Genomic DNA, 25,820 nt, shown 5'->3' with positions numbered 1-25,820 from the left:
TTCCCAAACAGAAGGGTTATGAAAAATGACATCATTGGCAAACATTGCTGAGTTTTAGTCTTAGTGTTGCTTCTGGATTACTTCAAATTTGAGCTAAGCTGATGGCTTAGTACAGATTGCCCGTATTTGTGTCCATTCATTCACTGCAAAGGCTTGGTTATCATCCTCTTCTGGACCCTTCACACTGTGGCTATGCTTGGTAGTAACCCCTGACCTTGAACATTACCTATGGGGCCATGGAAGGTATTGTAGAGAGCTGCTGTCTACTTTTGTAGGGGACCCCTGTGGAGTGGTGGTAAAGTTTGGGCATTAGCATCAGGTCAGGTCAACCTGGTCTGCTGACTCTGATGCCCTGCCCACTGTCTCTGTCTTCAGTAAAGGTATCTCATCTCGTTTAGCATCAGTTTCCTCAGCTTCAATGATACCAAATCACAGATTATTGAAAGAAGTAAATGAAATCATGTATTTAAAATATTCAGTGTAGTATGGTGGCCACATCTGTTTAATTCATGTCATTATCTTTAATTCAATTTTTGTATGTGTGTGCGCATGTATGTGTGTGCGTGTGTGCGTCTATGCTCCTCTGAGCATAGGTGTGAGTGTATGGGCACATGTGTAAGAGTTGTAGATGGATGTGAAGTCAGAGGACAACTCAGCTTTCCTCAGTAGCTGTTCACTTTGTTTCTCTCACTACAATAGTATCTCTCACTAGTCTGTGACTGGCTGAGCAGGTGAAGCACCTGCTGATACCTGCCTCTGTCATACTGGTCTCAGGACTATAAGCATGTGCCACTGGTTGGGTGTGGTAGCTTATGCCTTAAATCCCAGCATCCAGGAGGTAGAGGCAGATAGATTTCTATAAGTACAAGGTTATCCTGGTCTATGTGGCAAGTTCCAGTTTAGCCAGGGCTGCACATTGAAACCCTGTCTCAAAAGGAAACAAAACTCCAACCAAACTAAAAGAAAAACAAGCATATGCTAACATATTTGGCTGCTTTTTTTTTTTTTTATGTGAACTCAGGCCTTTATGCTTGCCTAGCAAGTACTTTATTGAATGAGCTATCTCCACCACTTGATTTATTAATACTTTTGTTTCAGAGACAGTCTTGCTATGCCACCTATCCTGGCTCCAAGTTCATAATCTTCCTGCCTCAGCGTCCCAAGTGCTGGCATTAAGAGTGTGTTATTAGTTCAATCATAATATTGAGTTTTAAACTGTCTAGCCCTAAGAGAACTTACATGGCCTGAGTTCTCTTGTCTAAGTCTTACTGTCTCTCTAAAGAGCACAGGATGAGACAGGGTCTCCCTAGAGCTTGCTTGTGTACCTTCTGTGCCCTTACAATCACTTCTCTGAGCCATTTCATAGGAAGAGAGCTCAAGTTCGCTTCTAATTTCTATAGACCATATGTGAGAGCAAAGTAAAGGTCTCTTCCCTGGACACTCAAGAGTCAATGCTTCTATTTCAGCTCTGTGGGAGAAGGACAGGGATTGGTTTTTCTTAGAGGGTACCAGTTAAGAGCTGGCGGAGTATGTGACTCTGTTGTCTGCTTTACCCGAGTGCCTAGAGAAAGGATGGATGATACCAGCAGCAGAAGACAGCTATGGGCATCCAGGCCAGGGATTTTCAAAGTGAGTGACATGGGATCAATTCTGAAAGGCGGCAAGAGGAGAGACATTGTATTCAAACCCATGGCTAGCACTCTGCTGATTGAGCAATCTTCCCAACCTGAGTTTGTATTCATGTTGCCTTGTTTTGGAGACAGTCTGTAGGCCTGAGTTGCTGCTGCTGGAGAAGGTGCTTAAACTGCAAGGCACCTGCTGGAGAAGGGCTTTGGTTACCCCTCCTGTGGCTGACTGCTCCCTTTCACAAGGCACTGCAGGTGCTTTACCATTAAGGGCTGGAGTGGCAGGTCAGCTAGCTCAGGGCAGAGCCTGGTCTGCGCTGGTTTGGATTCCCTCACTTGCCCCTTTCACTCTCAGTTTTGCCTAAAAAAATGGAGAGGAAAGAAGTGCTCAAAAAGCTGTAACTGTCTTACAACAGGACTAAAGGATGAAGCAGGGTTTTGCACCATGGAAACTACAGATGTTCGTGCTCCCTTCTTCCCCACCCCTCACCACCACAGCCTCACCACACATCTATCCTCTAAACAGCCAATTCTCAAACCCTTCCTTTTTTTTTTTTAACAGAGGAGAACTTTGCCCACCATGAAACATTAGCAAGTAGTGATGGATTTGGGAATTTTCAGGGAAGAACGATGTATGAGCATGTAGGGTGTGCTCATTTGCTTTGTAGATAGATTGTAATGACTTTCCACCACAAGACCCACTTGCACTTCTGTTAAATAAAGAGCTAATGTCACTTTATTCTTTTCTCTCAACCTTTTTTTTTTTTTTTTTGCTCATGCAAATCAGAAACATCGATCCTTGGAGACTCCCTGGCCTTTTGGATATGAGAAACCCATAACACAGCTTTTTTTCCCCCTCCCTGAAAATAACCTAATTGTCAAGTACCCATAACTTCTGAGTGCAATTTCAGCCCTCTCATTGATAAGGCAATAACCCAAGCAAACAACATCAGATGAAGTTACAAGCCTGGATGTGGGGTAGAGGCATCACTTGAATGAGATGAATTAAAGTTCTCTGTAAAGTTGCACAAATTCTTACCAGCAGAATAGACTTTGGATAGAGCTATTAGACTGAGCCATTAAGCTGCCTGGTTTCTAGTTCATCTTCCAGAGAGCCTGGGCGGGACTTGCTCACAGTATTCAGACTTCTCAGACACAGCTCCCTTGATAGAAAATGTATACCACAGCCATGTGGTCAACTCAGGTTATCTGTGCCTCTCTCCTCTTTTGTTTAACTGTCTACAGAGTATCATGAAAGCCTATTATGGACTTCCTTTGTGACTGATATTGAATGACAACTAGAAGACCCATCCTAAGCACAAGATTCAGTGTTCTCTCCTTTATTGTTGTGTCCAGGTCTTAGTCCCTTGGAGTCGCCCTCAGGAATGCCTTCTCCTCCTGATAACTTTGTATGGAATCTGACCTGGACAATGAAAGACTCTTTCCCTTTCCTGTCCCACCGCAGCCGATATGGTAAGTGTATTTTTGACATCTGTGACACCTCATCACTGCCATTTAATTAAGGAAGCTCTGAGTTTCCATGTGTGATCACCAGTGATCCAGGAGTCCCTCAGTCCCCTATAACAAGACACATATTACTGTACTGAGTAAGGTTGCTCAAGAACACCACTCGTCCATTCCAGCTCAGATGTTTATGTTGCACTGTGAGTCCTGGGGGGAAGCCAAGGGCTTTCTGCCTCACATAGTCCATCCTCTGAGCCTTCCTGGTATATAGAATTCTGGTATCATTCCACCGTTCCTTCAATGTCACACTTATTAGTATTTGATTATAGCTTTCTGGATTTAAAGTTCTTGCCTTTAGTGTCTCTATAGACCATGATCTCCTAATAGTGGATTGTTATTATGGAAGACACAGGTCTTCCAGGGCCCCTTCAGTGGTTCCATTATATTTGGCTAACTTCTGTTCTCAAACAAATTGTTTGACATTATGTCTGCTCATTTGATTGTGCAACTGCCTCAAGAGGTCAAGAGAACTGGTCCAATTCCAGTTTGTGCGAATGCAGAAATTAATCTTAACAGTATCACATAGCGTGGGGCCACTAGCCACAATGCCCGTATTCTTTGCTTATAGTCCTGTTCCCTGCAAGAGACCACCAACTCCACCTGTGAGCTGCTGTCCTATGAGCTCTCAGGAAATTGTGTTGACTCATTCTCAGTGCTCAGCCTAAAAGCTCACAGTAACAGGGCCACTGCCTTTGGGACATTAGTGGTAGAGGAGAGGTGGGACTTTTCCAAGGAACACCTTCATTTCTTCAGGTCTTTTGGTGTAAGCCCCTCAAAGACAGATAATATGCCGTGTTTGTACCCCCATTTTACTTCTTCTCTGGAAGACACTGCTAAAGACTTATGTATGATGAATGAATGCAGAAGGGCTCCCGATACAGAATTCTCTCATCAGACCTAATTCAATTAAGTATTTATGAGCCCAGTACAGCACTGAGTTCTAGATGCCCTTCTGGGCATATTTACCTATTCCTGCTTCTTAGTCTCTGCCCTTGGGCCAAATCTATTTAAAGTACACCTAACAGAGATCTTCCACTCACTGTAAAAAAAGGTTCAGTCAGAAGTCTGCAACCCCTCATCTGTTACACAGTTAGTCTTGGCCTGTATTAATGGCACCTTTCATTTCAAATTGAAAGAAAGAAATGCATATAACCCCCTTGGGCAGTTTAGGATTCTACTCTGAGCTGAGATGTTGCTTGCCACTCCTAAGTATCTCTGAGGAGGGGTGGCTTGGTGGTTCTTTGGAAGGTTTCACATTAGAGTTCTTTATTGATTTTAATTAAAGCAGACACACCAATGCCATCCTATGATGAGACCAAGTATCTATAAATAATTGAAAGCTGGTCTTTTGTGTGGTTGATGTTTTGTCACCAGATATGTAGTATAACTGGTCTTCAGATAACACTTGGAGATCTTGCTCAGAGGCATTCACCTTCTCTGTAGGACAACATTTTTAAATTCATTTTTATTTAAATTAAAAACCATCTTATTTTACATACCAATCCCAGGTCCGTCTTCCTCCTGTCTTCCTCTCATTCAATTTCACATCCCTCCATCCCCCCATCCAGTTCTCAGGGTGGGTGAGACCTCCCTTGGGGGATAATCAAAGTCTGTCATATTGTTTGGGACAGGGTCTAGGCCCTCCCCTGTGTATTTAGGCTGAGAGAGTATTCCTCCATAGAGAATGGGCTCCCAAAGCTTATTCGTGCACTAAGGGTAAACACTGGTTCCACTACCAGAGACCCCATATACTGCTCAAGCTCCCCAACTTACACCCATGTTCAGGGGACCTGGTTCACCCTATGCTGGTTCTCTAGCTGTTGGTCTGAGGTCCATGAGCTCCTACTTGCTCAGGTTACCTGTTTCTGTGGGTTCCCCCTGCATAGTCTTGACCCCTTTGCTTATCACTCCTCCCTCTCTACAACTGGATTCCAGGAGCTCTGCTCAGTGTTTAGCTGTGGATTTCTGCTTCTGCTTCCATCAGATACTGGATGAAGGCTCTAGGATGGCATTTAAGGTAGCTATCAATCTCATTATAGGGGAAGGACATTTAAGGTAATCTTTCCACTATCACTTAGACTCTTAGCTGGGGTTTACCTTGTAGTTTCCGGGAGATTTGCCTAGTGCTAGATTTCACCTAAAGCCCATAATGGCTCCCTCTATTAAGGCATCTCTTTCCTTGCTCTCCTCTGTCCTTCCCCCGACTCGACCTTCCTGATCCCTCATGTTCTCTTTCCCTGTGTGTAATAGATAGCAACTATCAGTTACCTATTGAGGCCATTGACAGAGGTTGCAAATCAAAGGGAGAAAACAATGGGAGTTCTTGAGGACCCAATTATCTATCACCTGTTGGTAAACCCACTTCCTCTCTCTGAGCCCCACATTCCTTACCAGTAAATTGGAATGCTGGGATAACTCAGGCAAAAAATAGATCAAGATGTTCCTTAAGATACCATCCAAACCATGGTCTACAAACTCATGATTTCTCTTCTTTGTTGAGCAGACTCAAACCATTGGTCAGTTAGTATCCAAATGAAGGACCAAGGTGTCAACGTCAGCACCATCATTAGTGTTGGTTCATAACAGAAGGGTTGACAGCTCCTTGATGAAATGTACTAATGCTTTCCAATCCTTTCTTTTTGCCATATTTAATTCTGTGGGACTCATAGAGACTGCACAATCACCACCAGCACCAGCATTTCCATGTCCACATCTGTGTGGCCAGCCCCATGCTAGATGCTGGAGCTGAGGCAAACTAAAAAATCAGTTAGAGGGGTCCTGGGCTCACAGAGTTCACAGGCCAGATTAGTAATTCTGTAGGCAGCTCATCCCATTGCCAGTGAGTGACAATGAGGAGTCTCCCTGAGACCTGTCATAGAGAAAGCTAGTGGTAGAATTAGGGAGGACTCCTATCTCTTACAGGTGTTTTGTGGGGCCTCAGCCTACATGTCTATGCATCAAAAAGGCCAGCAGGCTCATGGGTGATAAATCCACATCTTCCATCTGCCAGGAAAGACATTTTAAGAAATGTTAACAACTTCATTAATTTTAAGTCCTCAATCATGGACAGAGAAATTTGACTGTAAAATTGCCACCTGAATAGATAGTTCTTCAGATTGGGGGACATCATGGAGTATTGGCCAGTGTAGTGTGGAACTCCATATTTGGTTGACTGGCTTAAGCTACATCCTGGTGGGTAGGTGGGGGCAGTGAGAGCAGCTTGAACAAGCCACCCATGGGTGATGCTATTGACAGAGACAAGCCAGTCTTCTCTCAGGCAAGCTGTCCACCCTGAATGGTGAGTGGCTTTCTTTTTGCTAGTGTTTTATGAGAAGAGACGAGGTGGAAAGAGGCTAATAAGATTTACTCACCCCCAGCCTGTAATTATCTGCTTGAGGAAAAAGTTTGACCTACCTTTTTGAAGGCTCCCAATATTTCTTCTAATTTATGTCGGGGCCTTTTGTGTTGTATAAAATATATTCTCTTCAGTGGCATTCAGTATCAGACTCCAGCTCTTTCTGGCTTCTGTCTTGAATGACGATAGCCTGCTAATTTCATCACAGTGAGCTGAGAGCTGAACATTCCTCTCCAAGGCTTTGAAACAGGGAGGACATAAGAAGACAGATTTTCCTCCCCAAATTTCCTTTTATCATTGGCTTTTATGCCTGTGGACTTAGTAACATGCATGGTTGAAGGATTAGGCTCTGAGTAGGCACTCAGATACAAATTTCCTCCATCCAATCCCATGGGTTGCTTCAATACAGCTTCGGGGAAAGAGTTTGATTACCTTGGGCTCTAGAGCCACAAAGACAGGCTGTGCTCTTCCTAACTTTAGCTCTCTGGAGATGAGGAATCAGATCGGTATTTTATTATTATTTTGTATGCATATTTGTGTGCACTGGTGTGTATAAATGCATGTTTGTGAATGTCAGAGGACAACCTTGGGCATCATACTTAGGAACACTGCCTTCTTCTTTTGAGATAGGCCTTCTCATTGGCCTGGAGCTCATCATACTAGACTGGGTCCAAATAACCCTTCTTTCACCACCTCCCAAGTATTGGGATTTTATGCATGAGCTTTCATGCTGGCATTTTGCTCAGGTTCTCATACTTGCAGGGCATACACCATACTGACTGAGATATACCTCTAGCACCTGAATCAATATTTTAAACAGAATAACCATGGATTCTTGCCCAGGTGACCAAGACAAAGGATATTTTCATTTGTTTGTTTTTTAAACTGTAGTACTTTACAAAACCGTCTCCCATGTATTTTTCTCATTTAAGTGGCATTATGAAATTATAGTTGGAAGAAATTATTTTATATTCCATGTTTACATGAGTGGTTGTAAAGCCACAGAGTGGGTGAACTCAAAAACCTCAGATTCTCTCACCCCACACTGGGTGTTCTGTCATATCACAAAGTTATTTCAAAGATGAACCATAGAGAATATTCACTCTTCCTGAATGATCTAGCATTGGAGCTGAATGATCAGGCTGATTTCTAAATCCTTGGCTATCTGTAGAACAAGCATTTTATGTCTCTGGGTTGAGATCATTCCTGTCAGGTTAGACAAGTCACCTTCCAAAAAGAAAGTAGGTTGGGCCATTTAGCACTGTGAACAATCTTATACACTCATGCAATTTTCACTTTCAGACTGTGGTCCTTATTATGGGTTGCATTAGGTTACCCCAAAAGATATATTCAAATTCTAAGATCCCAGTAACTGTGAATAAGACTTTATTTAGCACAGTATCTTTGTAGCTGTAATCAAGTTAAAATGATAACATAGGGGTTCATTGGGCCCAGACACCATATGACTTCTGGGCTTATAAGAAGAGACACCACGGACACAGATATATCCACCAGACAAACACCTTGTGGCTAAGAATGCAGAAACTGGGTCCATGCTTTGTATGCCAAAAAACACCAAGGATGTTGGCAGGAGTTCAACCTAAAAGAAAGGTGTGGATTAGAGTTTCTTCCAGAGTTTTAGAGACAGCATGGCCTTGACAAATGCTTGATTTCAAATATCTTACCCCAGAACCATGACAAAATAACATTTTCTTATTTTAAGGAGTCCAGTTTGTTAGGCTTTGTTATGACATCCCTAAGAATGAAAGTCAAACTATCATCCATCCTTCACTACCCCCAAATTCACAATTTTGATTCTCACTAAATGAAATATTCCTACCAACACCTGAGTTTACATTGGGCCTTGAATAATAGTTCTATTGAAACTTTGTCTTCTTTTGGGACCAGAGGGACCTGTCTAATTTAGGGGCTGATGCTTTTGAAAAGAAAAAATAGACTTTTTAATTACTTTCCCTGCTACCACCACCATCTGATCTGTTAACGTATCAATTTCTTTGATTGAAAAGACTGGGTCAATTAAATCTATCTCTCAAAAAAAATTGACCTAACACAGAATCAAAAGCAGAAATCGGAAGGATCCTCCAGCTCCCCTGCAGAATTACTTCAGAGTTCGAGCAGGAAGTCAGTTTGATCACATTTCTGGAATTACATATTTCATATGACTGCCCACAATCAGCCATTCTGGCCTTCAGGAACCTAGTGTCACTGGAAGGCAGCTTCCAGCCTCCCCATGAACCCTTGTCATGGCTGAAAACTTCCTTAGGGCTCTTCTGCCCTGGCCAGGAGATCCTTTGTGTTCCTCTCCCAGCCCTATTCCACTGAGCTGAGAAATCAAGTTATTTCCTAGCTCATACATCTGTATTCTTATCTGCAAGATGGCAAGAAAAAGGCCTCTGAATGCATTCACCAAAACCTCTCTCAGTCCCAGAGGGAATAATAATGCCAGCAGTCATACAAGACCCAAGAACATGGACCATCTGTCACCTTGAGGCCATGACCTGCTGGGAGCCAATGGAATCAATCCACAAAAATTCAATAGAAAGCAGCTGGCTTGGAAGAAGGATGTTTAAAATGCTCCTTTTAGTCATATGCCTTTAAAATGAAGATGCATAAAGCCAGTGAATAAATATGAATGAACATTTTATGTAAAGGCGCATTGAGCAGAGGAGAGGCAAAAAGGAAAAAAAAAGTCTGAATAAAAGAGCAGATAATGATTGACCAACTAGCATAGATATGAGAAAATCAGATCTGAGAAATCCACTGAAAATACTTGTCATGGAGAGAGAAGAAAAGGAACTAGGAGAGAGGGAGGGGGATAAATCATAAATCACCATGGCTAACTGAGCTCGTGTTGTCACATATTCCTGTCCTGAAGCATGGCTTCACCCCTGGACATGCAATCCCCCAATATTCTTCCCAATCTTGCTCTTTATCTTGATTATTGTTGCATATTTACATGTGCTAGATCATTCCCCCCACTTACTGTGTTTCCAGCAATACAGGGAATGACTATGAGCATTCATTATTGACCACCCACTGCTTACCAGGTTATATTCTAACTATCACTGGTAAGGTCAAATGGAATCTTTTCTCTTCCTTCAAGGGACTCTGGAGGAAGAGGTAGCCTGCCTGTTCTATGATAAGTGCAGCTGTGGAGGGATGTTCAAACCGCCCTGGGACCCAAACACAGAAGATTCAGTTTTGTAGAGGACTTAGGGAGGTAGACATTGCAGAGATGGGGAAAATTAAGCTCTAGGCCTTTGACTCCAGGACTGAAGAGACCAGTCATGAGTGCTATCTGAGTAAGGAGGACACAAACCATGATGAGCTTTGTGATACAGAGTGTAGATAAACTGGGAAGGGTACCAAGGACAAGACTAGAGAAATAGTTGCTTCTGAATGTGTTCAGGTTTAAGACCTGAGCCCTTTTGTGTGAAAACATGGCTTCCGTAGGTTTGGGGGTTTGAATAAGAATCACCATAGACTCATATATTTGAATATTTAGTCACCATGGAATGGCACTATTTGAAAAGATTAGGAAGAGTAAGAGGTGTGGCCTTCTTGGAGAAAGTGTGTCACTGAGGGTGGGCTTTGAAGTTTCAAGAGTCCATGCCAAGCCCAGTGTCTTTCTGCCTATGGGTCATGATATAGCTCCTAGCTCCTGTTCCTGCACCTGCCTGCATGCCACCATGCTCCCCACCATGATGCTAATGAAGCTTTCTTTTATAAGGGCTGCCTTGGTCGTGGTGTCTCTCTACAGCAATAAAACAGTGACTAAGACAGAGGGACACAAGGAAGAGGGACGTGAGGGTCATTACAAAGATCCCTTTTCTGGAGCATCCACTTGAGTGACAGAGTGGGTGGAAATACCATTAACTAAAAAGAGAAGAAGATAAACATTTAGCAATAAGAGGGGGTACCCAAGGTATCAAGAGAGAAGGATAAGGTGGCAAGATTAATACTGGACACAAGACATTTGAAATAACCTCAGGATGTCTATGGGGAAATGGCCAGAGGAGGGTTGGAAAATCTTTTCCCCCTCTTCTCAAGCTGTAAGAATTACATTCAGCAGTCATGAGTGAGGTGCAGAGTTTGGTTTTGACAGCTTTGGGAGACCTGAGCTATTGTATCAGAGTATTTCTAACCAACCGAGAAAGGAAAGTGCCCAAAGCATATGCAGAAAAATGACTGACAGACGTGAGAGGCAGCCCTCTTCAAATGAAATATTTTGTCAGGAGTGACTTCAGGTACAAAACCACACATCAGAAGAGACCTCTCCTGTGTAGGACTTTAGCTAAACCATTTAGAAATATGACTAGAATAATTTCATCTGAGAAAGTCATAGGAACTGTGAATGGTCAGGGCCCACAGCTGTCTGGTCATATAGCTTCATCTTTTATCTGAGGAAGGGAAGGCCCAGAGGGCCTTGTATTATCTGCAGAGCAGTGGCAAAGTGGAGATTGAAATCTAGGATGCCTCTTGGCAAATCCTATGACTTACCTCTTTATGGTAGTGGCATTGTTATGGCATTTTCTGTGCCAGCAATAATATGAAATTCATCATACATCAGCCCCAATTATTCTTTTACCAATCTCATTTGGATATCATGGGTTTATGTCAGCCTGGCTGTGCTGTGTTGCTCTAAGAATTGTTTCTGTGTGCAGCAGTAACTTCCCTACAAGAGATGAACTCCTTGCCAGGCTTAGTTGGGGAACATCAAAATCTAGATTCTGGGGGTCACTGCACTGGCAATTAAGCTTGAGAGTCGTGGGCATGTGCTTTACCTCCATGTTGTCCACTCTAACCTCTTCCATAATCACTGCACTGATGGTCTTTATAAAGTGTCAGTGGTCATGATTCCTAGGGATAGCATTTTGTGATAATTGTGGAGAAAGATCTGAATATGCTCAGAGCACAGGTGTTTTATTAATTTACTAATGCTTTCTGAACTTTGTGCCATGGGAGCAGTATCCTGTGTTATAGTGTTATTCGTGTGTGTGTGTGTATGCACACGTGCACGCGCCGCGCACACACACACACAAATTATAATTTATATATTTATGTATATATACATATATATATATAAATATATCCAAAGCTATGACTTTATGAGTGTCTAGTTTTCCCTCCCATAGCCTGAAAATATTTTTTATCTTTAATCATGATACCACCCAATGTAATATGGTTTCAAAACTCACACAATTATACTGTTGGGCAATGTTAGTTCCCAGGCCAGCTCAAATCTTTTTCTATCCTTGGTTCTCAGCAAACTTCCTGGCAATTCCTTTACTGTCTGTGGAAATCTTTTCCAGTCTTCAAGATGCCGTGTACATGTTGTCTATCTTCTTTGTGTTTCCCCGTGTCTTTAATGAGTCTTCATACTAAGAGTTAGATATGACCGGCCTAACTCCTCAGTTGGGTTGCAAATATATGGCAGGTAGAGAACATGCTGAGGCGGACTAGTTTTCATCTGTTTCAGTATTGTCATCAACCATCAACTGGGAACCCTCATGCTTGCTTGCAACACTCAGCAGACTCTGCCTCTCCAGAGACACAGTAGTAAGCAAGAGAAAGCACGTTGCATCTTCTCAGGTCTCCCTTGTCCACCAGCTTCCTCCTGTTGCTGTGGATTCCACATGGCTCAGAGCTTTTCTCCTAAGTTCTCATCTCAAGAATCTCAGTCACAAAGACCCATTTAGGGAGGTGTCATATTGACTGGTGGTGCTAATGTTTCACCGTGTCCTCTGAACTCTGGTTTATTTTGTCTGAGACCTCACACTTCACCCACATCCACACTCAAAGAGAGCAAGAGCATACCTAAATGTTTCCTACAAACTGCAAGGTCACTGAACCGGAATGCCAACATGAACTCAAGCCTCAGCCCTTTATTTTTCTAGACTGAAGTCCATATCATCTTGGCCAATCCACCTGACTGTCTCATGCCTCAGTTTTCCTTTTATAAAATGAGGAAGCTGGTCTTGTTAATTTCAGAATACCTGTAATTTTTAATTACTTACAGTATTTTTTTTCCTGAGATTAAGAGCAGAATCTCATTTTTTTCTGTCTACACATTATGTAGATGGAGACATTGTGATGCCCACAGATGGGAACAGTGAGAATTAAGCTTTCTCTGCCATCTACCACCACCCTGTGCACTCACGCTCATGCACCTCCCCATCCGAGGCTGTGTTTATGTAATTGATTGATTAAAGGAGACTTGGCCTATCTTCTGTGCAGCTTGACTGTGAGCTAAACAGATGTCTTGACTTGAGTGATTGGTTCCCAGATGCTTTCCAGGACATAGGACAATGGGAAGGGAGTGAGTGATTTCAAATTCCCGGGCCCCATGACAAATGAATGGTGGGTGTGAGTGAGGGGTGGAGAGGGGCCAGGTTGGGTTTTTAGTGTTATGAAATGAGTGGCCAGATGTTGATGGCAGCTGGTGGATTAATACTAAAGGTGACTGGTGGGCCAAGTGTCCCTTTAGGAAATTACCCAGGAAGAGGAAGTAGCAGTCCTTAATCATCTAAGCCTAGGTTGGAAGGAAGAACTCCCAGTTTCCTGCTGCCCAGCTGGTAAGAGCCATGTTAGAGAACTTGTTTTGGCTACCTTCCCAAAGGGGGCGATTAGTCTTAGCATGGTAGTTATAGAAGAAAATTGAAATTACTTTATTTTGCTACTTCATTTCCTAATTAGGAAACAGAACTCAATGCAGATTAAAAGCCATGCATGAGGTTGCATGATCTCAGTTGAGTTCTTGTGGATGAAGCGTTAGGTGATGAGTACTCATTCATCCCTTTCACCTCTGAGAGAAACAAGGTGTTGCCCTCAGCACTGTACATCCAATGCTACTGCTGACCACCTTACCCACCTAAAACTAGCCATGGCAGAAATCTCTTGCTTTGATTGAGAGACCCTGTCTCAATGAACAAGTACCAGAGTGATGGAGGACGATTCCCAACACTCACCTTGAGCTTCCATGTGCACATGTACATGTACATATATGTACACACTTTCATGTGCACCCATACATGTCCACTGTACCCACAGCCAAAATGATGTCCATTATAAAGTCAATTGTGTGTACCTCGCATACCAGATATCCAGTATATGCTTATTACATTTATGCTTTACAATGAAACTCCATGCCACAGTCTCTGCCTTAGTCCCCATTTTGTAGCTGAACAGAGTGAAGAACAAGGATAGGAAATGGTTTTCCCTGAGAAACATGGCTGGCTAGTGACAAAAATAAGTTTTAAACGTATCTTTTGAAAAGCTTGATGTCAAGCAGAATATATGCCTCTACATACTTGTCCTATCTCCCCAGACACCTTGGCACCTGTTACCCACAGGTGTTGATAGAAAACAGGGAGAGGAGAAGGGGTTCCCACTACAGTCAGCTTGAGTTCTACAAGTTAAGTCAGTTAGTTCTTCCCCAAGGGGGACAAAGTAATGTGTCTGCATAACAGAAGCCAGGATAGTATGCAGGCATCTACCCATGTAGCTGAGAAAGGATATCTGGGGGTGAAGAGATAGGTTAGTGGTTGAGTGTTTGCCACACAATTGTGTGAGTCAGGATCCCAGAACCCACATAAATGTCAGGTGGCTATGACAACCTGCCTGGAATTCCATTCATGGAAGGCAGAGAGAAAACTGTCCAGTTAGACTAGTCTTATCTGTAATGTGTAAAATCAGTTGAGAATGATTTCCAGTATCAAATCTTGTGCCTTATATATGAACATATACCCATATGCATATGCATGCGTGTACACACATGTATAGACACATACACACACACACATATCTCTATTTATTACCTTATAAGAGTTCATGAAGTTCACAGGAGTTATGATATTTTTATCCTCATTATTTATACTAGCATGCTCCTCTTGGTGTGTGTGTGTGTGTGTGTGTGTGTGTGTGTGTGTGTGTGTGTGTGTATATATCAAGCCTCAAATGGTTAAACAAATTGCCCCAAACCACAAGGCTAATTTGGCACAGTCTGGGAGACATTCCAGGAACTTTCTGGTGAACTTTCCCCTTCTTTCCCAGTCCAGTGTGCTCCCTCATCCCATGCTCACTGTAGCTTCTCATTCACACTGTAACTTCTGGCCTATGAACAGACCTTCTCACCAGCAGGGAGCTTCCAGCAACCATCGAAGAGTGGTTTATTGGCAGAAGAGCAGATATAGTTTGAGAGAACACTAAAAGCCTTCCTGGAGATGAATTGAACCATCCAATCATTGGGAGATATTTGAAATGTGGCCATGTGTGGTTGTGCCAGCTTATTCCAGAAAACAAAAACTAACGTCAGTGGATTTTTTGAGACTTTTCCTAATTGTGTAAGTTATTACTTCATTTGTTACCCAAAGCTTTAAGTAATTATAATAAAAATCACAGGGTTTTAGTACCATTTCTGCAACCCACCCACTGTGCATCCTTTGGCAAGCCCCACAATGCCTCTGGCTTCAGTTTCTACATCTCTGATGAACCTCAAAGTTCCTCATGCTCTTAGGGTCTGCAATTGAGAGTCACTGACAGATCCCTGAAGGAAATGAGGCATTGGCTTGTGCCACCGGATTGTCAGCTGTTGGGGATGTTCCCTTGAGCTGGTATAATCCTGAAGGACTGATGGTTTTGGGAATGCTGGTTTCTCCTGTTCTGATTAATGATCTGTGGCTGCAAATACAGATGCTTCTAAAAGCCAATGGCAAGAGCATCACCACATGTCCTTGACACCTCAAGCAGTTTATTATTAAATACATGAAGCAGACTTCTCAAGAACGCACTGGGATGTCTATACCATGAAGTCAGTGAGCCTAGCTAGATGTGCCAATTAACGGAGCCCTGAGAAGTAAGAACTGGTGGTCAGTGACCATGACATTCAGGTAGCTCAGGCTTGGCTCATGTGGCCTGGAGATGTGGAATTCAAAATACCCTCACTATGTGGAGGAATGTCCTTTGTGAAGGACTCTGACCAGTGACATAAACAGCTCAGGATTAGTCTTTCCTTTGCATGGATCCAAGAGTTTGTCCAATGGAGGAATAGGTTTTGACTACAAATTGTCATTTACTCCAAGTCCTAATAGTCTCTGGCTCTGGGATTGTTGCTTAAAGGTTATATCACCTGCCATATGGTACAAAAGAATACTAAAAAGGGCCATCTGCCATCATAAAAACTGTTTCTCCTGATAAACTGGAATCTGTATTGGAATGGGTGTGGCCACACAAATTATGAATCTTCCAAAGTCTGTTGACAAGTTGTCCCAGAGTCAAGGCCCTAGATCAACGGCCAGCCTGAGATCTGAAACACTCCTGACAGAGAATCAATGTCATAGGGCGCACTAGCATGGCATCATCTCTCCTAGTGAACTCTACAACATTTGCTTCTTAATCTTGTGGGAAAACTGCTCTTTAAAGCGCCTACTATGCCTGAGGTCACCTAGAAAATGGCTGGTTTTGAGGGAATGTCTTGAAAACTAAAGATGGTTGCTGGTTTCCTGCCTTGAAATTGAGTCAAGGTGATTTAGAAGCCTGTGTAAAGTCATTGCATTAACAGGTTGAAGATTTGGGAAACACAAAGGGCCATTTGGGGACCTCAGGGTGATCTGGGTATCAAGGAGGGACTGGCGGACTTTCTAAGCGTCTGGAGATACCAGTTCTCCTTTTGCTGCTTTGTGGTGTTGTAGAGAGCACCGGGGACCCCATCCCTTGAGTGTCTTTTCCTGGTATGTGGCTTGGGTTAAGAAGCCCCCACCTCTATCTTAACTGCTTTAGGCCTTAGGCATGGCTTTGTTGTTGTCATCAGTCTCACACTTTGCTAGAGACCAGATCTGCACCCTCTTCCACCTGCAGATTCAGACTGTTTAGAGCATGTGGCCATTGCCAACCCCTCCAGATATCCGTTCTACAGCATGGTTTTTGTACATTTTCCTGAATGTAATGTTTTTGAACTTACTGTTAGTATATTTCGGTTTTAAAATGTGGCCCCTATGTTAAGAACTAGCAGCCAGCTGACCTCCCCTGATGATGGGCGGGATGCTCATGGCCATGTCATCACTACCTTAGGCTTTAGCTGGCTGCCAGAGGACTCAGTTATGCATGCACAAGCCCCCCTTTTAAAGCAAGCACGCCAAGTGTGCCTCTCTCTCTCTTTCTCTCTCTCCCTCTCTCTCCTGCTTTCGGTTGGCCACCAACTACTCCCTTTCTCTCCACTCTCTCAATAAACTCCACGTGGGCACTGAGTCTTGTGTTTGTGTTTTATAGGCATTAGCTGCAGCAAAAGAACAACACCCTATCCTGGTAAGTTTTAGGGTAGAGATACAACACACACACATACACACGTGTACACATACCAGAGGGAAAGGGGAAGATGAGGAGAGAGAGAGAGAGGGAGAGAAGAGCTTGTTCTTGTCTTGTTCTGTTGTAAAACTTGCTTGGGGTTCCATGAATGAGTCTTTAGGAATTCAGAGGGGAAAAGTCCCCTTTGAGTGTCACACACCTGTAGCCTCCTTCCAGTGCTAATGAACAATGTCTGTAAGTCCAAAGATTTGGCTGAGACCAGGAGGAGCTGCAGATGTGGAGCTGGAGGGTCATGGAGCCCTGAAGATGATGAGTGCTTCAGGGGAGGATGCTGCTATTTTTCAATGTAGAAATGCAGGTTTAGAGAATGGCCCTCCTAGGATTCTTCAGCTGCTGTGTGCAGGACTCAGAGCCATCATGACTACTCCAACAAAGACTTACTTTACAGCACTTTGTGTTCCTCCCAGCAGGCTGATCATTTCTAGAAGGCTTCACTATTCCACTATCTTCCTTCCATAGGGACTGATAAGAAAGACCAGTATCGGGTATCAGTGACTGATGGTAGCTGCACACTTCGCGGTTTGGGATGGTCTCTCCCTTTCTTTCTTTTTTAGTTTTAATTGGCACATGATGATTATTTTTCCCCCTCTCATTGTCGTTTTTCAATGGTCATCATCTCATAGACCAAATGGATAGACAAGGCTGAGGCTGCAAAGGGCCTGACATTGAGGAGCAATAGATCTGTCCCCTGAGGGTGGCACAAAAATCTGAAGCTATGAACAGTGAGTAGAGTTTAAGTTCAAGAACAGCCATCTTCACAGTGCCCTCTTTGCTGTCACCAAACACTTGATGAGGGGTGATCAGAGAAGGAAGGTTTGTTTTGACTCGTGGATGGAGGGAGATACAATTCATCATGGAGGCAAAGACATGAGGCCATTGGAGCTTGAGATGACTGTCACATTGTGCTCTGGTTGTGAAGCAGAGAGAGTTGGATGCTGCTGCTCCCAGCTCTCTCTATCCTCTTCAGCCAAGGAGCCCAGGGCATGGTGCCATCCTCACTTGGGGTATCTTTCTTTACAGTATCCCTCTGGTATCCCTCTGAGATCACCCCCATAGACACACCTCTTTAATGCCCCAGGTATTGTTTATTCTGATAAATCAACAAATGAAATTAGCCACTACACTCAAACATTACTTAGTTTGGCCTCTGGCCCTGGGTTTTGATTCTTGAGCAGTGGTGGAGTAAGCAGAAAACCCTGGATTTACAGTGTGCAAGCCTTGGGTCTCACTCTGGCTCTCTATGGAGGTGGGTGCAGGCAATCATCTTCCTAAAAGTAACCTTTCTGAGCTCTAGTTTCCTTGTCTACAGAGAAGAAAATACCACTTACTTCTCAGTGTTGCTCTGCAGATTAAATATGGTGATAGGGAAATGTCCTTAGAATGGTCCCCAGCAGATAACCGAAGGATGCACAGGATAAGATTTTCCAGTCTCTTCCCTTGAGTGTGGACCTACTCAGCCTTTAGAAGGCTGGGCATATTGACGAATCCCTTGGTCCTTCTGTTTTTTGTTTGTTTGTTTTTGGTGTTTTTGGTTATTGTTTTTGGTTTGTTCTTTTTGTTTATTTGTTTTTTGATTTGGTTTTTTGAGACAAGGTTTCTCTGAATTGCTTTGGAGTCTGTCCTAGAACTTTCTCTGTAGACCAGGCTGGCCTCGAACTCACAGAGATCTGCCTGCCTCTACCTCCCAAGTGCTGGGATTAAAGGTGTGTGCCACCACTGCCCAGCCCCTTGGTCCTTCTGAATGTTTTTTTTTTTTTTTTTTTTTTTTTGTGAAAGAGAGCTTAGATCTCCTGCCTCATTGACCCTGAGTCAGAAGAGAGCAAAAGAGAGGTCTCTAAGAAACACCCTGCGACTAAACCTTTGAAAAAGTCCAAGGAAGGGAGTCTTTCCTGGTATTGTTAGGGAAAATGATACCCAGATATCATTGCCTAAAGATATTAAAGGTGGTTTAGGAGGGAGAAAAAACAACTCGTCTCTCAATGTTTTATAAGAAATTAAATCAGAACGTAGAAAAATCCAATTCAGTTCGCCCAAAATGAGCAGCAATATTAACTCCATTCCTATTTAAAGCCAGGAAGTACAGCTGTGATAGCTAAGGGGAGGCCTGCCTCCAAGCAAGAATTTCAAAACAAACTCATTTGATGATGGGGCATTTGCATAGCCTGCTTATCTAGGCAAGGTTTGACCCAAACATAGTAGATTATCACAATCCCCAGAGGCCAGACATCCCAGAATTGATGCTGCTCAGTCTGTGGTCTCTTTTCCTAATATGTACACAGGCACATTTCATTTGCCAGGCAGTGTCTGATTTGGCACAACACACCTCTGTCTCAATAGAAATGGGACATCTTTATTTGGAGAAGAATAGATGCAATAGATTATTGTTTTGGAAGTTGAAGCTTTGGGGAAGGCATCGGTAATTGTCACTGTGGGGTGGTGGCTGCTTTGTTTTTCTTGCATCTTTTCACATTCACTAATGTGAATGGAGAGTTTGGGCCCTCTCTTCCAAAGCCATGTGTAATGGCCATGACATTCATTTTGAGGCCATTTTGGTATTGCAAGGTACTAAACATAGTACCAGTTTTCCCCTGCTATTCTGATACCAAAGCAAGGTGTTTGGCAAACCCATGCTGAAGATTAGGGGGCTGATGATGGGGCTCATAGCGTAGTGCTTGCCTAGAATGCACATGGTCCTGGGTTCATTTATCAGTGCCACATAAACAAGGATTGTATACTTACAATCCTAATGCTCAGGAAGTGGAAATAGGAGTTCTTAATCATCCTCTGTTACAGAGACAAATTGAAAGCCAAATGGTATATATGAGACGAGAGAGAGAGAGAGAGAGAGAGAGAGAGAGAGAATCAGAGAGAGAGAACCAGAGAGAGAGAATCAGAGAGAGACACACGGATAGAAACAAACACACACAGATATTAAGAAAACCAGTGCCCACACACTTGCAACAGCAGCATTGCAGCCCTCAGAGGCAAGCAGACCATCTTCATACAAAGGCATCAAGTGACATGTCAACATAAGCAAGGTAGCATCTCCCCATTATAAAGGGGAATTGTCTGTACCATGAAAGGATGAGTGGTATTAACCTTAGGACCACAGGATACAGCTCCTGGAGAGCCACTGGGAAACATAAAGCAAATCTCTATTGCCCAGAAGCAGAAAGACACTTAATAGAAGTGTAATTGAGAGTTTTTTCCCCTTTTAACTTAGACAGTTCAGCTGTGTCGATGGGAATTACTTCAGTCCCACTCCCAGGAAGGGCCAGCTGCCCACAGATATGATTACAAGACCATCCAGTAACTGGCTGCTTGTGCCAGAATCAGCCTCACTTCTCAACTACATTCTGAAATTCCTAGTACCAGGCTTCTCTTGGAGATGGAAATAGTGGCCCCAGAGCAGCTTTTAAAAGTACCAGTGTTAATTGGGAGTTAGCACCCATTAGCAGGACCACAGATTGATTTATCAAATTAGCAATACCTCTCTCCCCTAAGAGCAAGAACTTTGGAATCTTACAGAAGTTAAATTGAGAAAGAACTTCAGAAAACATCTGGCCGTGCTCTTCTATTTGAAGAATATGAGGCCCAGAGAGGGTAAACGACTTGTAGAAGGTCACCAGCCAATCAGTAACAAAGGGGGAGTGTCAGGTTCACTAGGAGCTTGTTTCTAGAATCATCTAGTCTGTAAACCCTTTGTTTTTCTGATAAACAAAACTAAGTCCACACATGAAAAACATCCTCTGTGAATCCATCAGTGAGCTCGAAGATCTTATCCCATGCAAAGCATTTCAACTATGTTAGATACTAGACAGCGAATAAGGGGGGAAAAAAAGAGATGCTGAGCAGCCCATGTGCCCTGCGTGTGAGGCAAGTACACAGTGCCTAACAGAATGATGTCCTCATCTCCCCCACACAAGCCAACATGGAGCACAATTGTCCCAGGGCTAGGCTTCTTCCTGCTACTTTTCCCTAGGTCCCCATACTCAGTGGCCACCCCTTGTGCTCCTTCAGGAGAGAGTAAGACAGGATCCACTCATAGCATTGCCCCAAGTGGGAGATGCTGGGATGGCAAAGCAAGGCTGGGAGTAAGGGGAGGACCTGCCTATGTCTTCTCCTGCACACACTTCTTAAGGCTTACATCACTTCCAGTGAATGAGGAGGAGGGAATCAAAAGCCAGAGAGCTGGGCTGGTAAGTACCAGAGGCAGACTCAAATTCAGACAACTTGTTCAGACTGGTTGTGCTGACCCAGAGTGAAGACTTCTCCCTGTTTCCAGAGGCACAGCCTCATCTTCCCATAATAGGAGTTTGAGAAAGAACATCTTTTCTTTCCTATCAGTAGCATGGGGCATGGTTACTGGGGCCTTCCTCTCCAGGACAGGCAGAGGCTGTGGATGAGGTGAAGGCTGGCCCCCTGGAGGGGAGGGCCCATGTTTGGAGAACAGCTTGTTCCAGTAACCTTCATTGTCATTGCAGGTCTGGAGTGCAGCTTTGACTTCCCCTGTGAACTGGAGTATTCCCCTCCCCTCCACAACCATGGGAACCAGAGCTGGTCCTGGCGCCGTGTACCCTCTGAGGAGGCCTCGCAGATGGACTTGTTGAATGGGCCAGAGGCAGAGCATTCTAAGGCGACGCCCAGAGGTAAGGGGAGAGTGTCCTGGGTGATCATGGATAAGGATCATCTGCCCATTTCCTTTGAAATGAAGGGGCTTTCCCAACTCTGTTCTGTCATTGGCTCCTTGAAAATACTCGTTGAATATCTATGCTTCTCCATGGCTCCTTGACCCATGTATAAGGGAGCGTGTGAATCTAAGCTTAAAATTAATCCAGCCCTTTACTCTTACCAAGTAATAGAGTAGGGTTCTAGAACTCTTCAACATAGATTTCCCAAGGTAAGATACTGAAAACATGTTGATCTGTTTGTCCATATGGAATGGGGTTGCCAAGCCGGAGTAACTCGGTTGATTTGAATTTCTAAAGAAGAATAAGTTCTTAATTTTTTTTTGTATGTCTTAGGTGATGCTCAGAACATACATAGACCAAAACCTATTCCAATCATATGAAAGACTTCAAGTGTGATCTGCATTTTCATTTGCTAAATCTGCCAATGTCAATGGGGAAGGTGCAGTATAACTGGTTTAAATATGTGTTTCAGAGTCATTCATGAATATTCAGGCTGCATGCTTGTTTTTACACGGTGCTATCAACAGTCCCGAGCTGTTTATGAATATCACCTGCCAAACTTTTAGGACCTGAAAAGTAGATACTGAGTCATGATCCTGGTTACATATTTGGAGAATATTTTACAGGGAGATGTGAAAACATTAAGCTCCAATCTAGCCTTCTGGTCTCTTTATCCAAGCTGACCCATAAGACTTCCAATTCCTTGGACACAGAAAACCCTGCTGGCCCTTAAGTTGACAACATGGGTTTCTGGTTTCTAGGAAGAGGTGAAGACTGAAATTGGAATAGACTCACTAGCCACAAGTAGGACTTGCCATCCTTCACCCCGCTCTGCTGGATTCAAAATTAGTCAGGGGAAAGGCAGGACTCAGAGGAAGGGAGTGACTGGACCAAGACCACACAGCATGCATTTTCATGGGCAGGTCTACATGTCTCCTATGGTGAGTGCCAAGCAAGGGCTCTTTTCCCCACGTCATGTTTCTTTGTCTGTAGCAAAAGCTATGACCAGAGCCTGTACTGAACCCACGTTCTTGGGAATGATTATCATGGGTTCATACATCTGCAGAGTCTATCAGGGGGAGAGCTCATGTGAGCTAAAGAGGTGGCATAACAAAATTAGTGCTCCCCCTCAAAGTCCTGGCTTTCTGTGGGTTCTGGGGATCAAACTGAGATTTTCATGATTTTACAGCAACCACTTTACCCACAGCTGTCTCTGACTCTCAGAATTCCTAAGTCTATTTCTTAAGTGATTCTAAGTCATATATTCACTTGTGTACTGTTGACAAAAGCCATTTCTTCAGGTTTATTTTGATGGTTAATAGCCACTACTGTGATTATCTCTGGATTCTAATATCCAACTTGGCTGGCTAGTTTTATGTCAACTTGACACAGATTGGAGTCTTTTTGGGAAGAAGAAACCTACATTGATAAAATGCCTCCCCTAGATTGGCCTGTGGGAAAGCCTATGGAACATTTTCTTGATTGCTGGTTGATGCAGGAGTGCTTAGCTCTCTGTGTGCTGTGTCACCCTAGGCTGGTGATTCTGGGTGCCATAAGAAAGCAGGCTGAGCAAGCCATGAGGATCAAGACAGTAAGCAGTGTTCTTCCATGGTTTTTGAGTCAGTTCCTGCCTCAAGTTCTTACCTTGACTTCCTTAATGATGAACTGTAATGTGCAAGAATAAGGTGAGAAAATCTTTTCCTGTCCAAATTACCTTTGGTTGTTAAGTTTTAGCACAGCAATAAAACCCTAAAGAAGACTCCAACTTCTTAAAATCTATATTTTTAAATCACTGTATACATATATAATTTTTAAAATAGCTATAGTTTAAGGATTGACTGGGCCACCACAATGTAGTGATTTGGAGAACACAACAGCTAGACTCTGCATGAATCCCACAGACTCTGTGATGACAGATGCTATGCATCTGGAAGTTGGAACCTTTTACATGTTTTAAACAGTGGCAATAAATTGTGTACTGCTGACCTATGGCCTGCATCTCCTTCTCTGTCTTTCTCCTTGTGATTTCTGGTGTGTGCTGTGTCACACCCAAAGCTATGAGAAGGCAAATAAGGAGAGGAGAGGAAGGAGAGAAATGTCTGTAGTGTGACATATAGCAGGTACCTTTATGTCTTTATGAAGCTTGATCCCAAGGGTTAGTACATGCAGTGGATGCAAAGCTTCTGACATTAGATGACTCAGCCAGGATGGGAATACCCATTTTTAACTACAAATTTGTCAAATTCAGTCTCTCTGAAAAGCTGCCATTCGTATGATGTATTAGTATGTTTTACCCATAAAGACTGATATAAGCAACCACAACAAAAGCCATTGTTCATGTACCCCTTTGCTTTATCAGACCCTTTGGTGATGCACATGTTCCTACTGTCAGAAATTACACTTGTGTTTTCTTCCAAATGCAGGAGCCTGTATTAATCAAGGTTTGCTAAAGGAACAGAACTGATGGAAAGAGAGAGGGGGGATATTAGAGTGTCTTACAGGCCATTATCTGAGTAGTCTAGCAATGGCTGTCACACAACAGAAAGGCTGGGAATTGCCATTTGTTCAGCTCATGAGAATGGATGCGTCTGTAGTCCCATTCTGTTGCTGGAGTCCAGGAGGATTCCTAGAGAGCTACTGCTCTCCAGTTTGTCTTGGAATCCTAAAGAAAAAGGTTCTGATACCAGCTCAGGAATGCCTTAGTGACAGGATAGATGGACTTACCAACAAAAGTGAAGACAAGTAGGCAGAAAAAGTTTCCTTTTATATGACCTTTTATTTGGATTTCAACCAGGAGATGTGGCCCAGATTTGGGATGAATCTTCCAACATCAAATGAGTCAGTAAAGAAAATTCTTCCCAGGAGTGCCTAGTCCCTTGGGTTTTAGTTCATTGCAGATGTAGTCAAGTTGACTGCCAAGGTTAACAGTCAGCATTGACCAATCAAAGGAAAAGGGGGGATCAGCCCCCCACCTACATGCTGTGGGGATTTCTGCACAGAATTTACAACCATGGATATCTCTCTACTTTTCAAGGCAATTCACTGTATCCTTCCTTATTCCTTGATGTGAAGCTGTTCCTAATAAAGAGGGCTGGTATAATGACATCTCCTGCTCTCCATATACAGGTATGAAGATAACTTTTCCAGTCTGGGCCCACAGTACAGTCCTAATGCCCTGCTCTCCAGAGTCTCTGTTTCGCAGCTGTTGTGGGGGAGCAGGCTTACAGTGTTGATAAGGAGGATTAATGGGGTGTCCTTTAGGGTTTGATCTTCTCTTTTAACTGAACATTTATTAGTTGGATGGTATTTAGATTATGTTGCAATATTTCTTGTCAGGGATAAAGATGGGCCAGCAAAAGGCAGAAAAGTAATAACAATCACAGGTAATGAACTCATAGATTATAAATTTTGAATGTTTTTAATTTATGGTTCCTATAACTGAGAACAATATAGGGCATGCAATTTAGACCAGTAAGATAATAAAAGCGATCATTTTGATAGGACACAATACTTACAAATTAATAAGCTCTTGAGGAATCATCATGTTGGGGCATTCTCTGACTTTTCAATTCCCCAGGACATTTTTCAATGCAGACTACTTCCAATGTTACAGAATGAATTCAAGGGAGCACACTTTTCTTCTCCCAGCAAGACTCCATTTTGATCTCTGTTATGAACTCCAGCTTAAAAATGAAAGACACCTTATCAGCCATTCCTAAGTGTCCCCTTCCTTGCACCATACCTTCTTGTATACAAATGAAGAGTGAACTTAAGCATATGTCTTTTCTGGAGTTCTAAGTCTCCAGTTTTCCCTTTGTTTTACTTTTGGTGATAGCTCAGATGGAGAGCTGCTACTGAAATTCTATTTTCATAAAGGTGACTTAGTTTCCAAATGGTTGAAACACATCATCTTGAGGCCTGGAACAGCTTCAGATGCTTTTGAACATGACTAGACATCTCACCTTAGTTTAGCTGCTAACTTCGCATGACTGTTCTAGCAGATTGATCAAAAACTGGGTGGTTTACAGAACCAACCCAGATGTGGATTTTTCTCCTGAATATGGAAGCCAAGAGATATACATCAAGCCACCAACAGAGTTGGTACTACTGGAGTCACTGAAGGAGATTCCATCCCATGTCCCTGCCCTGGCTCCTGGTGATGGCTCCTGCCTTAAATCCAGCATGATTTCTTCTCAGGATCCTTAATTAAATCTGCAAAAATGAAAATAAAAAGTCCAAATG

The 25,820-nt window shown here is 43.1% G+C and overlaps 1 protein-coding gene across 1 annotated transcript; it reads left to right on the top strand.

The window, feature by feature from the left end:
* The first annotated feature begins 236 nt into the window (after positions 1 to 236).
* Positions 237 to 24,416, top strand: LOC127220156 (ALK tyrosine kinase receptor-like). The gene is made up of 4 exons (XM_051181890.1): positions 237 to 243; positions 2,982 to 3,098; positions 21,372 to 21,536; positions 24,373 to 24,416. Exons 1-4 carry the CDS (start codon positions 237 to 239, stop codon positions 24,414 to 24,416), a joined length of 333 nt encoding a protein of 110 aa, XP_051037847.1.
* The last annotated feature ends 1,404 nt before the right edge of the window (positions 24,417 to 25,820 follow it).

Source organism: Phodopus roborovskii, unplaced genomic scaffold (assembly GCF_943737965.1).
Source record: "Phodopus roborovskii unplaced genomic scaffold, PHOROB, whole genome shotgun sequence".
Classification (NCBI taxonomy): domain Eukaryota; kingdom Metazoa; phylum Chordata; class Mammalia; order Rodentia; family Cricetidae; genus Phodopus; species Phodopus roborovskii.
The sequence above is the reverse complement of the archived record's forward strand: the minus strand, read 5'-3'. Positions and strand labels throughout refer to the sequence as shown.

Bases quoted from the DNA above. Each gene is read 5' to 3' on its own strand.
- LOC127220156 (XM_051181890.1), top strand. The intron at 3,099-21,371 runs GTAAGTGTATTT...TTGTCATTGCAG, and splicing joins GTCCCACCGCAGCCGATATG to GTCTGGAGTGCAGCTTTGAC. The intron at 21,537-24,372 runs GTAAGGGGAGAG...GATTTCAACCAG, and splicing joins TTCTAAGGCGACGCCCAGAG to GAGATGTGGCCCAGATTTGG.